We start from the raw sequence: 18260 nt of genomic DNA, 5'->3' as shown, positions 1-18260 counted from the left end.
CTTCGGGTCATTGTCCTGTTGGAAGGTGAACCTTCACCCTCAGTCTGAGGTCCTGAGTTCTCTGGAGCAGGTTTTCTTCAAGGATTTCTGTACTTTGTGCCGCTCCTCTTTCCCTTGATTCGGACTAGTCTCCCTGCTACTGAAAACATTCCCACAGCATGATGCTGCCACCACCATGCTTCATCATAGGGATGGTGCCAGGTTTCCTCCAGACATGGTGCTTGGCGTTCAGGCCAAAGAGTTCAATCTTGGTTTCATCAGACCAGAGAAACATGTTTCTCATGGTCTGAGACTCCTTTAGGTGGTTTTTTGGCAAACTCCAAGCGGGCTGTCCTGTGCCTTTTACTGAGGAATGGCTTCCGTCTGGCCACTCTACCATATAGGCCTGATTGGTGGAGTACTGCAGAGATGGTTGTCCTTCTGGAAGGTTATCCCATCTCCACAGTCGAACGTTAGAGCTCTTAGTCACCTCCCTGACTAAAGCCCTTCTCCGATTGCTCAGTTTGGCTGGGCAGCCAGCTCTAGGAAGAGTCTTGGTGGTTCCAAACTTTTTCCATTTAAGATGGAGGCCACTGTGCTCTTGGGAACCTTCAATGCTGCAGACATTTTTTGGTACCCTTCCCCGGATCTGTACCTCTCCGAGCTCTACGGACAATTCCCTCAACCTCATGGGTTAGTTTTTTGCTCTGACATGCACTGTCAACTGTGGGACCTTATATATACAGGTTTGTGCCTTTCCAAATCATGTCCAATCAATTGAATTTACCACAGGTGAACTCAAAGTTGTAGAAACATCTCAAGGATGATCAATGGAAACAGGATGCAATTTCAAGTATCATAGCAAAGGGTCTGAATACTTATGTAAATAAGGTATTTCTGTTTTTTATTTTGAATCAATGTGTAAAAATAAACTTTTCACTTTGTCATTATGGGGTTTTGTGTGTAGACTGAGGGGAAAAACAAACAATTTAATCAATTTTAGAGTAAGGCTGTAACGTAACAATGTGGAAAAAGTCACGGGCTCTGAATACTTTCCTGAATGCACTGTAGGCTTAGGGTGTAGGCAGACTGGATTCTGTAAGGGGTGCAGAGTGATGCATTGTGAACTACCATGCTGCAGTCTCCATTCACAGCAATCTGTCAGGCCATGGCCAGTACAACATGTGGGCCTGTGTTTGACTGGGGGGTTGCAGGAAAGCCACACAGTGCAGAGGGGACAGCCACTTCTAATTAGTGATATCCACCAGTAATGGAAGCCAGATGTGGTGTGTGATGACAGGAAGTCAATGCACAGGGCTCCTGAAACACACTCCAGAAGGCCAGGGGTTAACAGCATTTGGATTTGGCTAGCTGTGACTGAGCTAAAGGATTCACTTGTTCACTTGTACTCACCTCGCAACACATTATTACCTACCAGTCAGAGTACCTGTCTGCCAGCCCCTTAAAAATGCCTCATTTCAGTTAAATGCCTGTTTGGATGTGTTAGATTGTATTTGTGATGTGCGGAATGTGGTCTGTCCCACCAATTTATAATTTTGTCTACTTCTAGGATGCCCTTCAAGATTGGACAACCAAAAAACCAGATTGTTTCCAAAACGGTAAGTGTTCAGTCTTCTGTGTCAACCCCCCCAAAAAAAGACTGTGCCAACATAAGGTCTTCCATTATTTGTGTTGCAACACCTATGAAACTAGACAATACATAATTAAATGTCTAATTTCACTAGACATTCGCTACCAGGCTTTATTTAGTGTGTTGTTGTATGGTTGTTACACTACATGGCCAAAAATGTGGACAGATGCTCGTTGAACATCTCATTCCAAAATCATGGACATTAATATGGTGTTGGTCCCCCATTTGCTGCTATAACAGCCTCCACTCTTCTGTGAAGGCTTTCGACTAGATGTTGGAACATTGGTGTGGGGACATGCTTCCATTCAGCCACAAGTGCATTAGTGAGGGCGGGTACTGATGTTGGGCGATTAGGTGTTCCAATTCATCCCAAAGGTGTTTGATGGGGTTGAGGTCAGGGCTCTATGCAGGCCAGTCAAGTTTTTCCACACTAATCTCAACAAACCATTCCTGTATGAAGCTCGTTTTGTGCACGAGGACATTATCATGCTGAAACGGAAAAGGACCTTCCCCAAACTGTTTCCACAAAGTTGGAAGCAGAGAATTGTCTAGAATGTCATTGTATGTTGTAGCGCTAAGATTTCCCTTCACTGAAACTGAGGCCTAGCCCGAACCATGAAAAACAGCCCCAGACCATTATTCCTCCTCCACCAAACTTTACAGTTTGCACTATGCATTGGGGCAGGTAGCGTTCTCCTGGCATCGGCCAAATCGAGGTTTGTCTGTCGGACTGCCAGCTGGTGAAGCGTGATTCATCACTCCAGAGAACGCGTTTCTACTGCTCCAATGGCGGCAACTTTTACACAACTCCAGCCGACGCTTAGCATTGCACATGGTGATCTTAGTGTTGTGTGCGGCTGCTTGGCCATAGAAGCCCATTTCGTGAAGCTCCCAACGAACAGTTATTGTGCTGACATTGCTTCCAGAGGCAGATTGAAACTCGGTAGTGAGTGTTGCAAATGTGGAGAGAGAATTGTCACGCGCTAAGGCTTCAGCACTCGGTGGTCTACCACTTCGTGGCTGAGCCATTGTTGCTCCTAGACGTTTCCACTTCACAATAACAGCAATTAAAGTTGACCGGGGCAACTCTAGCAGGGCAGAAATTTGAGGAACTGACTTGTTGGAAAGGTGGCATCCTATTACTGTGCCATGTTGAAAGTCACTGAGCTCTTCAGTAAGGCCATTCTACTGCCAATGTTTGTCTATGGAGATTGCATGGCTGTGTGCTCGTTGTTATACACCGGTCAGCAACGGGTGTGGCTGAAATAGCCAATCCCACTAATTTGAAGAGGTGGCCAAACACTTTCGGTCATGTAGTGTATATGGAAGCATACTGGGATCTTACGACTCCTCACTTTGTTACAGATGAGTAAGAGACTTTCAGACTGCAGAAATGCAAGCAAGATATTTTTACCTCTTTTATAGGGGAAGGCTAGGCTAAGTCTGGCCCAACTAATAAAAATATTTGGTTGCATTTTGTTGTTCAAATTGTATGCTAAAAGATCAAAGCCCTGTGGTGGCTATGGAAGAGGACATTTGTCCTAACCTGTCAATATTTTCTCGGAAACCTTGGATTTAGACTTGGGGAGAGCAGAGCACCTCTGTCCACACACTGGACAGTGAAGGAGTTAATGCATGTCTGTTTGGCCTGTGGAGAGAATCACACATAAACCTCAATGTTCCAGGTCTCACAGCATGGTTGTTTTCAGAACTGAATGGACAGGAGTTATACAGCTTTTACATCCAATCATTGACCTCCAAATGAGCCTGTAATCAGAAATTCAGTTTAAAGATGAGAAGGAAACCCAAATGAGAAGTCCCTCATCCTAACCAACTGCATCTTTAACTTGTTTCTTTGGTTTTCTGAAATATCTTTATTGTATAAGACATACTAGTCTATTCACAAAATGAACATAGTGTACTAGAGGTAACCAACAGCAAATCGTCAGACAAGTGACTGCACTCTCATCAATGAGCATGGGCCTGTGGGGTGCCAATTTGTCCAAACCATGTGAGGGGGCAGAGGTGGCTGCCTTGAAGTGCCGGTGAGTGGGTGCCTTCCTTTGGGGAAAACCACTTCCACAGTAATCTGTCTGTCTCTGTGGTCCGGCAGTGGCAGACAGTCAGAACCGGCTCCCAGGCAACTTCCTGTGACATCCCAGGCCAGACCCAGGGATTGGGCTACAGTACAGGGAGCCCAGTGGACAACCCTGCCTCCACTGACAGACAGGCAGCTGCCTCCCTCACTGTTTATTTGTTTATCCAGAAGCCCACAGAACCACAAGACAGGAACCCCTGCTACCTCCATAACCAGTGCTGGCCTGTTCAATCAGTCCAGTCTGATCTGAGGAGGAGCAGGGAGGGGGTGGGTGGGGGCTGTCAACCAGACCTTTAGAACTAACAACATGAAGCAAATTAGGGGGAGCCAGGCTGTGCTCAGGATATGGCTTTATTGGCTCTCCAATAGTAGGGATATTCAGTATTCATCAAGCACATGTTAGGACCATAATCGAAGGTAACATCATTGAATGAACAAACTTGAACACAAAGATGATAATGTTGTATCTAACAATGAGTTTCAATGTGTTTTTACAGGTTGAAAGAGACGTTGAACGAGAATATAACAAGCTCCAAAAGTAGGTTTGTTGCCACTAATGTTAAAGGGTAACTCCTCTTTTCAAACTCATATTCATTATCTCCAGCACCAAACCAGTGTCTACATATGTGAAAACGCCACATTTCTACATTTTGTAGAAAAAAAACAACGTTAAGTTCTACCCGATGAACTGATCTTCAAATACTATGAGATTTGTGGGCAGCAAGAAAATACCCTTAAAAATAGCTATCTTTTAATCCTTCTATGTGTTTTTAAGACCTTTTTCTCACTTTTTAACCACATATCATAGAAATGTGCCATTTTTACATATGTAGACACTGTTATTGTGCTGGAGATGACTTTCATTTGTCATTTGTACTCCGTATGTATTGACTCTGCATCATTAGTGCAGCAAAAACCCTCATTGCAGATGAACCCGGAGTTGACAGACTAGAAAACATAACGAGTGCTATTTTAAGTTGAAGTTTTCCATTGATTTTTAGAGGTGAACACACATGCCTGTTCTCTCAACATTTAACCTTGAAATAATTATTTTCATGGGAAATACCATGTTAGAATCTTTCACCTCTCTCTTTTGACCCAATGCTGAAGTGAGTTAGGTTACACAATATACACTGAACTAAAATATAAACGCAACATGTGAGGTCCCTTGTTTCTATACACACAAAAAGCTTATTTCTCTCAAATGTTGTGCACAAATTTGTTTGCATCCCTGTTAGTGAGCATTTCAGCTTTGCCCAAATAATCTATCCACCTGACAGATGTAGCATATCAAGAAGTGGATTAAACACCGTGATCATTACACAGGTGCACCTTGTGCTGGGGACAAAAGGACACAATTACATGTGCAGTTTTGTCACAACGCAATGCCACAGATGTCTCAAGTTTCGAGGGAGCATGCAATTGGCATGCTGACTACAGGAATGTTTACCTGAGCTGTTGCCAGATAATTGATTAATTCTCTACCATAAGCTGCCAATGCTGTTTTACAGAATTTGTCAGTACGTTAAACTGGCTTCACAACCGCAGACCACGTGTAGCTACGCCAGCCCAGAATCTCCACATCGGGCTTATTCACCTGCGGGATCATCTGAGACCAGCCACCCAGACAGCTGATGAAACTGGGTTTGCCCACCCCCTAAAAACTTCTGCACAAACTGTCAGGGAAGCTCATCTGCGTGCTCGTCATCCTCGCCAGAGTCTTGACCTAACTGCAGTTCGTCGTCGTGACCGACTTCAGTGGAGGTGTGCTATTTACGGATTAATCCCGGTTTCAAATGTATTGTGCGGATGTCAATGTTGTGAACAGAGTGCCCCATGGTGGCGGTGGGGTTATGGTATGGGCAGGCATAAGCTACAGACAATGAACACAATTGCATTTTATCGATGGAAATGTGAATGCACAGAGATACAGAGACCAGATCCAGAAACCAATTGTGGTGGAATTCATCCGCTGCCATCACCTTCTGTTTCAGCATGATAATGCACGGCCCGATGTCGCAAGGATCAGTACACAACTTCTGGAAGCTGAAAATGTCCCAGTTCTTCCACGGCCTGCATACTCACCAGATATGTCACCCATTAAGCATGTTTGGGAGACTCTGGATCTACGTGTATGACAGCCTGTTCCAGTTCCCGCTAATATCCAGCAACTTCGCTCAGCCATTGAAGAGGAGTGGGACAACATTCCACAATCAACAGCCTAATTAACTCTATGTGAAGGAGAAATGTCATGCTACATGAGGCAAATAGTGGTCATATCAGATACTGACGGGCTTTCTGATCCATGCCCCTAGTTTTTATTTATTTTTTATTTTTAAAGTTGTGACCAACAGATGCATATCTGTATTCCCAGTCATGTGAAATCCATAGATTAGGGCCTAATGAATTTATTTAAATTAACTGATTTCCTTATATGAACTGTAGCTCAGTAAAATCTTTGACATTGTTGCATGTTGCATTTATCTTTTTCTTCAGTGTATATGGTTTGTGTGAGAAGCATTCTCTTGCCCAAGACCTTCTGTGAGCTAGCACATAGGAGGCCCTCCCCTGTTGTGTGTCAGAGGTTAAAGAGACTCCCCGAGGGGCCTGCAGACTGAGTGAGAGCACTTCACATTTAGGTTTTGTTGAGTAGGAGACATGGCACCACAATACACATTTCTTACACATGAGTAAGAGGAGCAGGCATGTACAGACGTCTTAGCACTCTCCTCTGTTACATATTGTTAACTCTTAGTGAACATAAATCTGCCATCTAGCTCTTTGAACTGTTGTTGAATTCAATAATCTATTAATTTGTGTGGAAATATACCTAGTGTCATTTGAAAGACAGGTCGGGTCAAATTTAGCAAATTATTGCATCATCCAATGCCTTCCACAGTAAGTTTAGCATCTATAATCCCATAGCAGTATTTGTCTACCTGAGATCAGCTTCTAAATCCATACTCCTACGACATTACCCGCAGCATCTGGGAGTGTAGAGAGGCTGGCTGTTGGCGGCAGTAAAGGGCAAACTGTTGGGGCACACAGGAGTGAGGAGTAGCAGCTGCTCCAGCAGGCCTCCATTAACACCTTGTAGAAACGGACTTCTGGCCCACATCCAGAAGAGCCCTCCTCAGCCCTCGCATTCTCCTGCTTCCCGTCAGTTCACACAGATTGGAGAATGAAGATGGAAATAGGAAAACTGTTGTTTTTTCAGTCCCCTTCTCCTCCCCCCCTCTTCTCCCCCCTCCCTTAATGAAACCCTGAAAACTGATGTGACAGCATTCTCCTGGGAGTTGCTAAACAGCCCCTCGTTTCCCTTAATTGATATAATGAACGGCACACGATTCAGCCTCCGTAGTCTCGTAATTGCCATTTTAACACCCATCATTTAAATGAATGCAGAGGGATGATTGAAGACATAAATGCTTTTATGCCAGAATTTAGTTGACGGTAACAAAAAGCAATCCTAGTATTTTTAATTAGCAAAAGGGGAAGTCATAATAATGTGTTTTATATTAAATCAATGCGTTTTTGTAATCCTATTGAATGTCCCAGTCCATAGTGACTTGTAGGTGTTTATTTGTAACATGCTGGCTGGACTGAGATATCCCATTAAGACTGTGTCAGTGAATGCTTTATAGAGATTAGAGGGGTTTGATCAGGATGGACACAGTCCACCCTTTTTCAGTACTCTCCCTCTCTCCCTACTCTAGCTGCTAAATGTAAAAACATGATCCTACTGTCAATTTGCTCTGTTGATGCCCAACTGTACTTGGACAGATGCTTACCAAATGTCATATGTTGTATTATTGTGATATCCAAGGTACACATGGAAAAAAAAAATCCCTTCCTTTACAGGTTGGAAGATCAGACAAAGAAGCTCCACAAAGACATGAAGAAAAGCTGATATAGGTTTGTTGTTGACCCAGTGTTGTATATTTTGGCCAAAAAATTGATTTCCCACTGATCATCTTTTCTTTTATGTCCAAATCTCCTTTGTCACTTGCTCTCATTCATCTAATCTCTTTCACACGCTAGGCATACATTTACTGACACCTTAATTGTTGTCCCTGTCAGGTTTTTCAGGGGCATGTCTGTTATGCAATTTTGGAAAAATTAATTTTTTGAATGTGAGGTTTTATTCAGTAGCCCTTAAAGATTAGCAACATTTCTCACATGCTTCCTACTCATAACTTGTGTATTTCTGCGCAGAAGAAATCTATATTTTTGGTTGGCTCTTTTGGAGATGGAAATGGGTATCTTTGGGAGGAGCAGTAGCAGAATGTGCCCCTGGTAGATAGCTACTCTGAGGGTGGAGAGGGGAAGGATGGGGGAGTGTGGGGCTTCATTTCCTCTGCTTTGTGCTCTGGAATATGGGATGATGCCTCATCAAAGTATCAGAGCTGTCAATGTCTCATTAGAATTAATGGATTCCATCTGTTGCACAGGTCCTTTATCCACCAACCGCAACCAAACAAAAAGTAGACCTGCCTGCACAATATGTTAGCACACAGTGTGCTCCACACGGCTTTTCATAACACAATCATTTGTCTAGTCTATTTAAAGTAAGACGATGAAATTGTGGGCTCTTCTGAGGCAAGTCCATATAAGCCTTTAGAGAGAAATCTTTACTGAGTCGGTATATCACTGGCAACGAGCCATTTTTTTCAATCTGTTTGACTGCAAGCAGAAAAGCTGAGTCAAGTTCTACATTGGCAACAAACGGTTTATTCATTACCTGATACAATGGAATTTAACAGTTAGACTTTCTGTAGCTTGTCAACCATGTTTAAGATCTTTGCTCACCAACTGCAGTACAATCTTTTTGTCCGAATTCAGAAAAAATACACAATCCGATTTTGACACGCTTGCCAATACGTTTTACCCTATACTTTTTCGAAAAAAATCGCATAACGCCACCAACAATGCCGCAGCCATTATCTGTGGCAATATATTGTTCAGCTTGGCTGCGATTCATTCAGTTAAAAGCAAAACTGGGAACTGTCGTCATTCCACGCACATAAACTGACCATGATGCTTGCTGCCAATAGTTTTCTTTCTATCTGATTAAAGAGGTGAAGTCCAGACAGGCTAGACCTATTTTAGGAAACTTCCTGAATGGACATGGATAATTAGTGAACTCATACACGCATACCCACCCACCTAAAAGGACCCGTCAATCAAAGCAGCCTGCAGCGCATCACACAGACGCATAAGCAAATCACAGTTCTCCTTTCCCCAAAACAAAACGTATTAAAAACATTGTCTTTAAATCCTTTCTGTAGGATATCAAAAACCACTCTACATTAAAGGATAATGCTAAATCAATGTAGCCTATCATATCATTTGATGAAAGTTGTAAGGGGAAGATATCGAGACAGCTGTGATATAAGCCTAGGCTATATCAGGATTAAATTGACAACCATTATAATATAGGAACACATGCACACAACCTGTCCATAGCCAAACAGCCGTTGATCAATTTGAGTGAAGCAACGGGTGGTTATGTTGACACTAGGCCTACATTTTATTTTGAGGGAGTGCTTTAACTAAATCTTCGCAAAAACTTCGCAAAGGGTGAATTCCAGCATATCTTTTTTGGTCTGTATTTTAGGGTTGTCTATATCACACTTTAGCAGGCCTATAATACATAGGCTTATATGAATGATTCGTTAATATATGAACTTCTAACTGATCTCCGTCTTCACTGTTCCCTTCTTGCGCAATTCACGTATCTCTGCTAGCAAAGCTACTGGCCTCTCTCTTTCCCCTCTAGGTCTCGAACGAGTCACTTATAGATCCTCTTGCTTGCTGAATGGCAATGAAATAGGTTACAGCGTTGGCAATGAACTGGCGGAGAAGTTTTAATGGCGAGAGTGACGTGTAGCTCTGGTGTGATGTGATCACGTTGGCTAAATTGATACATTGCATCTCTGATTAATTGTAAACGCAAAAAACAGGCAAATATAAATGAATTAATTCGCACGAAGAACACCGACCTGTCAGGGGTAGTGCGCGGCGTGTCAGTGGCAATATCCCAGATAACAATTTCTATTGGTAAACAGTTTATTTTCACTTGCGAAAAGACGCAAAAATCGAATATGGGCCAAAACTAAATAATTGACTGATTACGGCAGGATATTTCGCAATTAGTGTGAAAGGTGTCATAAACGAGACGTGCTGTATTTATTTTTTCCGTCTAAATTATTCGGACAAAAATAAAGGACTTGGTGAGAAAGGGCCTTTTAGTCAGTTTCATAACCACTAAATCAACGTGGCTTGTTTTACCTACATAGACATTATCATGTGAATGCCAGGTTAGGGCAGGCTCAACCTGTTATTACAAAACCAGAAACTCCACCTGCATATGTTTGATTGACAGTAAATGGGTCTTTACCTGATCCTAAGAGTGTTTGAATGAGTCCTAGTTGAATCTGATGTTTTTCTTTTTTTACTTCCTGCCTTATCAACTTCTTTTCTGTCCCCAGTGCAGCTCATTTATTTTGATTGTGATGCTGTGATTCAATATGCACTCTAGGTCTAAAGATAAAGTGTCAAGGGTGCAGATTAACAGTAATTGGCGCTGGCACTGTAGAAACATTTGCACAGATTCCCAGTGCTTTTGTGAATATTCATGAGAGCAGCCGAGCCCACCACACCCTCAACTCCTTCCAACTGATGCTGTGCTGCTCTATCTTACTTTTCCTTTTAGTTTATTACACGAAAAGCTCAAACTTTTGAACCCCTCCCGCTGTGTCAGTCTTGGCACAGTGCTAACCTCTGCTGTCAGTTAAGAACAAATTCTTATTTTCAATGACGGCCTAGGAACAGTGGGTTAACTGCCTGTTCAGGGGCAGAATGACAGATTTGAACCTTGTCAGCTTGGGGATTTGAACTTGCAACCTTCCGGTTACTAGCCCAACACTCTAACCACTAGGCTACCCTGCCGCCCCATGTCTGGGCCAAATAGTCAAACCAGGCCAACAATTAATAACACAGATTGTATGTTGGCATACTGATGTTTCTCCCGTTCCTCCATATCTATTTGGTTATGGCGTTTAAAAAATATTTAAAAATCCCTCCCTCCTTTCCCTTCTCAGGGTCAGTTTTAACATGGTAATAACAATATTCCTTGCGTGTTCTATATTTGTCTCTCAGCCATGTCCAAGGCAGCAGTGAAGATCTCAGGGGACTTGCTCAGTAACCCACTGTACAGGACCAGGCTTTTCTGGAGTCCATGACTGCTCTGGACACAGCCATGAGAGGATGGACTCCTTCAATCAGGAGAAGGTCAGGTACTGTCTGTGCTCTTCCTCAGCCTCACACCACAGCCGAGTCGTTCCCCTAGATTATTTTCCAGGTGGGGTGCAATTGCAAAAACCCCAGAGCAACATCTAGGTCAGGTCCTCTTGCATCGAAATTGTCTATTGAAACCAAAATATACAATATACTCTTCTAGGCAGGGGGCCAATAAACTGTATACTCTTTTAGGCAGGGGGCCTATACAATGGTAGAAGAAACCCTCCCCCAGCCTAGCTTTCACAGCTCTACCTATGAGCATTTGATTCAGAATTCTGACAGGTATGCCTCATACGCTCCCCTCTCTTCAAACACTCAAACGGCTGAAACCAAAAGGGTTTGGTTTTCCTAAGTGTATTTTCATCTTTGTCAATATCGTGTGAACGAGAAGAAAAAACTCACTCAGGATCTCTTTTCTTATCTTGTCTTCTTTTGAGAGCGTCTCCAGCAGCACACTGGTCTATTAGCTGCTCGTCTTTGTCGAATATCAGAGAGCTGTAGATGGGATGCATTTGTGACTCACTAGTGTTTAAAATAACTCGTACTATGGAATAGCTTCACTTGGAAATGTCACAGGCTGTTTTAATGGGATTTGTTCTCTGCATGATCTTCCACAGTATCTCTATTTGAGGAATGCTGCTTCTGTTCTCAGCTCCTTTATATTATTTGCTATGTGTACATCACATATTTGATTAAAATCATCGCTGCAGGTAATCATAGGGATGGCATTGCATGTGTGTTTCTTCAGGGCATTGCACTGTGAGAGACATCTCTGTTAAGAGAGAGAAGTCAACAGGGAATCACACTGATCATCAAGAATGCAGAAAAACAAATATGTACAAGACCTGATTCTACTACAATTTTAGAAGAGTGCTTTTTCCATGAGTGTGCTTTAGACTGGTTTTCCCAGCGTCCTTTTATGTGTCTTGTGGCCTTACCTTAACAAAGTAACAATGTCCCTCTCTGTACATATTCTGCAGATCTCTGTGAATTCATTTCAAGCACTCAACAAGGCATTCAGGCATTCTTCCAGCAAAGACTGGACGTAAAACACACAGTGTGCTCAGATCAAGTTTTACAGTAGCCATTTGGAATGACTGGACAAAGATGTGTGGTGACTGTGCTTGTGGTTCACAGCTTGTGACCTATGGTAGGTCTTTTCAAGAGTTTGGCTTGGTGGTCTGCCAAGACCAGTCTTACCATTTTGACTGTATTTAAGATTAAATGTCTTCTCATTCTTCTGAAGATTGGAAATGAGTAACATTTTTACATCAGAACAAGAGTTATTCTCCCCTTAAAATCTGGAACCCTTGCAAAAGATGAAGAGTAGTCAATATTCTCTACCCCATTTCTATGAAAATGTCCAAGGCAAATGTATTTGTGATTATCCATTTTCAGTCTGCTTTTCTCTTTCCTTCTCCACTTCCCTCTTAGTTAAACAGTGTGTCAGAATCCTGAAGTGTAGTTAACATCTCTTACTGTTCTCCTCTGAGTCCTCTTCCCTCTGGCTATGCTAATAACCCTCGTAACCTTCACCTCGGACAAATATGGGAGGCCAGCTCTGCACTACACAGCACTCATCTTGCTGGACTCTACTTGAGCTTTCGAAATCATCTCGAATCGGTTTTGAGCTGCTTTGAGTCATATGGTCAGGAACAGCAAGATGTCTATGTGGTATTGTATTTTTACATCACTGGCGTTTTGCAGGTCAGTAACAAAGGTGCAAGTTTTCTGTACAGTGCGTAGGATTGGAGGCGTTGGCTGGCTCCATAGGGTATAATTTCCCTGCTTGGCTCCATGGTCTACTGGACAGTTCTCCAGCCAGGCAGCATGGAGCCAAGTATACCTTCTTACTTATGGAAGTGAAGCAGTCATCATAAGTTAGAAAATACAAAAACCAAAATACATTATTCTCCATTATATTGAGCCTGGTAGTTAGGTAGCCTTCACAGTATTTTGACATGCAACCCTTCTGTTATCACAAGTTGGTGCTTGAGTTTTAGAGGCCTCCTGTTCAGACAGTCTCAGTCGATAAGATGTTTGACATGACCGTGTTCTGCTACAGTATGTCTCTGAGCCGCATAGCTTTCGGTTAACTGGTTGAGAGCTGACACACAAGCAAAGCGTTTCTAGGCCCTTGGTTGGTCAGTTGCTTCAATATTTTTTTGAATTTTGAATATCACCTCAGGAGTCCAGAGTTGTTAAAGCCCAGCGCAGCTCTCCAGAATCATACTCCACCAGCTCTCCCTCCAAGCTGGCTGTTCCTTCCTTCCTTCCTACCACCAACAACTCAACTGCTCAAGCAAAACAGACACAAAAGCAACCACCCTTTGCTCTCTTTGGTGTTAAGAGAAGATGTTCTGCCGCGGGGCTGTGAGTGAGAGAGCGAGCAGATAAAATGTGCAGGGATAATGAAGGCAGCAGTGGCCCAGGCCTGTGTGTTTATTTCTGGGGCTGAGGAGGGCGCACAGCCCCCCCGGCACACTGCTGCTGAAGCCGAGCCCCAGTGAAAATGGCGGCTGAGCAGTAGAGGATGCTCCGTTTGGAGGGATATTGATTTCCTCTGCGATCTGCGTGTATTTTTGGGAGGCCTGTGTGCCGGGATGGCCTCTGCCCCGTGACTCACTCATGGAGACTGCTGCTAGAGCGCTGGCCCCAGGCACTGCTGGGCCTCAGTGGAATAGTACTGCCCCCCCCCCCCTCTGTGAGAAGGGGCAGAGGGTAGAGGGCACCAGCATGCTTAAGCAAATGTGCTGTTGTTGTTCTCCCCGCTTACTGCATGCACTCACCTCAGCAGCAGCGCAGCTCCAGACTTTTCTCTCTCCCAGGGAGGGGGGGGATGGTGTGAATATGTAAAACAGAGGAAAATAACTTATTTGTTATTGGTTCTCTTGTTTTCCCTCAAACCAAATTCATTTGTGTTATGTACTTGTTTTAGCGAAGCAGTGTTGATGTGTGTGTGTCTTCTCAGAGATGGTCAGAGCATTCAGAAAGCTCTGCTGTTTTACAGTATTTGTTTCTTATATTCTGTGATTGACTATCCTTCCAATAACTAGTGAGCAAGTGATTACTTGTACTAGGCTCACTGTTCACATGGAGCTGTCACTTTATGGAGTTGTCTTGCCACTTTTACTTCTCATGAAATGTTCTTAGCGATGTTGTTCACTGGAGTTGTTTGCCAGGTTAACTTAGCGTTCTGTCAGAGATCTAGCATTCATTTTGACTATGCAATATAAATGACACTGGACATGTTGTTAATTGTGTGCCAACTTCTATTGATGGGACTTTGGCGTCAGGGCTGGAGGCCTCAAGATGAGATGTTAATTTACTTCCATTTAACAAATTCCCCCTCCCTCCCTTCCCCTGTCGGCTCTGGCAACGAGAAGGAGAATGCAGGAAAATATAAACTGTTATTGTTAAAATGTTTGTTTGCAAAGAACTTTCATCTTGTAAAGCAACCCACCCTCCGCAGGATTTGAAATCAGTGGGGCTTTGCTTTCATGTCCGTCCCCTGACAGTTGTATCCTTTTGTATTGTTGAGCTCAATGAATATTCAGGGATTTCTCCTCGGGGCTTGTGTACAATAAAACAGTCAACGTCACAAAAGTTTCTTTGCAACCCGCCTCACCTCCCTCCCCTCTGTCTTGAGTGCTCTGTTTGAAAATACACAATTGTTGATTGTTTGCGTGGAGGCAGGGACTTGGAGGAACTATTATGTTCAACTTGATGTAATCCACTTTGACAACAAATTTTAATTCATAAAGACATTCATATTAAGAGAAGTACTGTACTTAAAAAAAAAAATCGAACTTTGACCCATGTCTGTTAGTGCACAGGTGAACCAGAATTTCGAAGACCGTGATCGATCCTCTTAAAAAGTATGTGTCTATCTAGACCTGTACCTCTCCCATTGTCCACATGTTTTTAATACATCACAAGCCACAGCTGCTGTGTCTGTAGAGTGGGAAGGAGCGCACACAAGGGGAGTTGGTACGTAGCATTAGCTCCAGAAGGCGCTGTAATAAAGCATAGCAGATAGTAAAACTGAACTGGACAGGGGAGGGAATGGGGACACTGCTGTGTCTGGAAGAAAGTTTAAAGTTTAATTCCCTATCCTCGCCCCCGTCCGTCCGAGCACGCAGTGAGTGCTATTCCATTCCTGAAGCCACACACACACACACACACACACACACACACACACACACACACACACACACACACACACACACACACACACACACACACACACACACACACACACACACACACACACACACACACACACACACACACACACACACACACACACACACACACACACACAGAGTGCAGAGGCGGTAGAGGGAGTGGCCAGGCTTGGGAGCTGGGATCCCATCCGTCTTCCGTAGTGCTTGTTAAGGTCCTGCTTCCTCCTGCTGGCCCCTCCCCCAGAGGCTGCTTTTTGGAATGGGGTGTGTGTTTGAGAGAGAGAGACTCAATGTGTTTGTTGTCTGGTGAATTTGTGTGTGTTTTTAACTTTTTTGTTTATAACAAAAAATCTGTCTGAAATTCCTATTCTTGTCATGTCAAACCCCTGGGAAAATTAACTTTGATGGAACATATGAATGCACTAGTTAGTGATTGTGTGCATGCACTATTTGTCTCCTCGTGTGTTCTGGTAGCAGAGCTGTGACAGGATGGAATGGTTCTAATTTCCTCTTCCTGGTGGGTGGCAGGCGGACGTGTGGGCAGGCTCTGAATATGGCAGAGGGCCCAGCTTCCTGGGCCAGGGGCAGGGGATTGGCTGGAGAGCAGGACTGTCTCAGGACAGTACACAAACATACACCGCATTGGACGAACACATTGTGGGGAGAGACTGGTTGATCTCTTAGGCATTCCTAGTTTATCACCAAATGTTTATTTTTAAATGTTATTTTTTATTTTTTTTTTTTACTCCTTTTTCTCCCCAATTTTGTGACAGCTTTGCGTTCCTATTTTTTAAAATTAGTTTTGCACTGTTGGTGGTAGGCGCTCTTGATTCAGCAGCCCTAGCGCCGGGAAGGCAAAATGTTCCCATTTTTATCTGAAGGTAGAACTCTGCCTACCCGGCAGGCCCAGGGAGCAAATCAAGTGCACCTATAGGCCCACCGCTGACCAATCAGATAGCTCAGATCACTGAGTCTGCACAGTTTCTTCGAGCCATAGACTGGGGAAAAAAAGCCTAGAACACACAGCAAAGTTGATACTGTGATTTCAAAACTTTTAAAACCATGACTAGAGAGACTCAACGAATACAGCAAAGAGCTGCTGTTTTTGTGTATGTTCATGTTTAAATTGTTATTCAGCACTGTCAACATTTTTGTTCAACACCTTTCTTTATTAGCCATAAAATGCACGTTATCCCTAGTTCCACACGCTACAACCAGGACTGCAGCTGCAATGAATGAGTATAGCAAAGTGTTCCGATAAGCCCGCATTGTTATTATTTGCAGCCGGTGTGTCTTTTTTAATATCAAGGAATATTTCACTTTCTCTGGTCATAGGAGTAACAACATCCATCCATCCCTCTCCAACTGACCATCAGATGCAGGCCCATCTGTCCAGTAAAAAAAAGCAAATTATTAAGCACACTCAGCTGTGCCTCACAAGTATAACACAACAAATGATCCATTATCTGTGTGATCATATACAGTGGGGGGAAAAAGTATTTAGTCAGCCACCAATTGTGCAAGTTCTCCCACTTAAAAAGATGAGAGGCCTGTAATGTTCATTATAGGTACACTTCAACTATGACAGACAAAATGAGAAAAAAAAATCCAGAAATTCACCACATTGTAGGATTTTTTATGAATTTATTTGCAAATTATGGTGGAAAATAAGTATTTGGTCACCTACAAACAAGCAAGATTTCTGGCTCTCACAGACCTGTAACTTCTTCTTTAAGAGGCTCCTCTGTCCTCCACTCGTTACCTGTATTAATGGCACCTGTTTGAACTTGTTATCAGTATAAAAGACACCTGTCCACAACCTCAAACAGTCACACTCCAAACTCCACTATGGCCAATACCAAAGAGCTGTCAAAGGACACCAGAAACAAAATTGTAGACCTGCACCAGGCTGGGAAGACCGAATCTGCAATAGGTAAGCAGCTTGGTTTGAAGAAATCAACTGTGGGAGCAATTATTAGGAAATGGAAGACATACAAGACCACTGATAATCTCCCTCGATCTGGGGCTCCACGCAAGATCTCACCCCATGGGGTCAAAATTATCACAAGAACGGTGAGCAAAAATCCCAGAACCACACGGGGGGACCTAGTAAATGACCTGCAGAGAGCTGGGACCAAAGTAACAAAGCCTACCATCAGTAACACACTATGCCATCAGGGACTCAAATCCTGCAGTGCCAGACATGTCCCCCTGCTTAAGCCAGTACATGCCCAGGCCCGTCTGAAGTTTGCTAGAGAGCATTTTGATGATCCAGAAGAAGATTGGGAGAATGTCATATGATCAGATGAAACCAAAATATAACTTTTTGGTAAAAACTCAACTCGTCGTGTTTGGAGGACAAAGAATGCTGAGTTGCATCCAAAGAACACCATACCTACTGTGAAGCATAGGGGTGGAAACATCATGCTTTGGGGCTGTTTTTCTGCAAAGGGACCAGGACGACTGATCCGTGTAAAGGAAAGAATGAATGGGGCCATGTATCGTGAGATTTTGAGTGAAAACCTCCTTCCATCAGCAAGGGCATTGAAGATGAAACATGGCTGGGTCTTTTCAGCATGACAATGATCCCAAACACACCGCCCGGGCAACGAAGGAGTGGCTTCGTAAGAAGCATTTCAAGGTCCTGGAGTGGCCTAGCCAGTCTCCAGATCTCAACCCCATAGAAAATATTTGGAGGGAGTTGAAAGTCCGTGTTGCCCAGCAACAGCCCCAAAACATCACTGCTCTAGAGGAGATCTGCATGGAGGAATGGGCCAAAATACCAGCAACAGTGTGTGAAAACCTTATGAAGACTTACAGAAAACGTTTGACCTCTGTCATTGCCAACAAAGGGTATATAACAAAGTATTGAGAAACTTTTGTTACTTATTTTCCACCATAATTTGCAAATAAATTCATAAAAAATCCTACAATGTGATTTTCTGGATTTCTTTTCTGATATTGTCTGTCATAGTTTACGTGTACCTATGATGAAAATTACAGTGGGAGAACTTGCACAATTGGTGGCTGACTAAATACTTTT

The 18260-nt window shown here is 43.3% G+C and overlaps 1 protein-coding gene across 5 annotated transcripts in view; it reads left to right on the top strand.

The window, feature by feature from the left end:
* The window catches only part of LOC124034337 (bridging integrator 3-like), a 51372-nt gene that overhangs the window by 18320 nt on the left and 14792 nt on the right, over positions 1-18260 (top strand). Inside the window, exons 2-5 of one of the 5 annotated variants that reach the window (XM_046347400.1) lie at positions 1550-1598; positions 4226-4266; positions 7590-7643; positions 10890-11021. In XM_046347400.1, the coding sequence (XP_046203356.1) occupies positions 10969-11021 (53 nt within the window). In that variant the 5' untranslated portion in view covers positions 1550-1598; positions 4226-4266; positions 7590-7643; positions 10890-10968. Of the gene's footprint in view, positions 1-1549; positions 1599-4225; positions 4271-7589; positions 7644-10889; positions 11027-18260 lie in introns of all 5 variants that reach the window. The other 4 variants (XM_046347403.1, XM_046347401.1, XM_046347402.1 and 1 more) reach the window with 4 other exon arrangements.

Source organism: Oncorhynchus gorbuscha, linkage group LG04, assembly GCF_021184085.1.
Source record: "Oncorhynchus gorbuscha isolate QuinsamMale2020 ecotype Even-year linkage group LG04, OgorEven_v1.0, whole genome shotgun sequence".
Lineage (NCBI taxonomy): Eukaryota > Metazoa > Chordata > Actinopteri > Salmoniformes > Salmonidae > Oncorhynchus > Oncorhynchus gorbuscha.
Note: the sequence above shows the minus strand (reverse complement) of the source record. Positions and strands in the feature narration are given on the sequence as shown.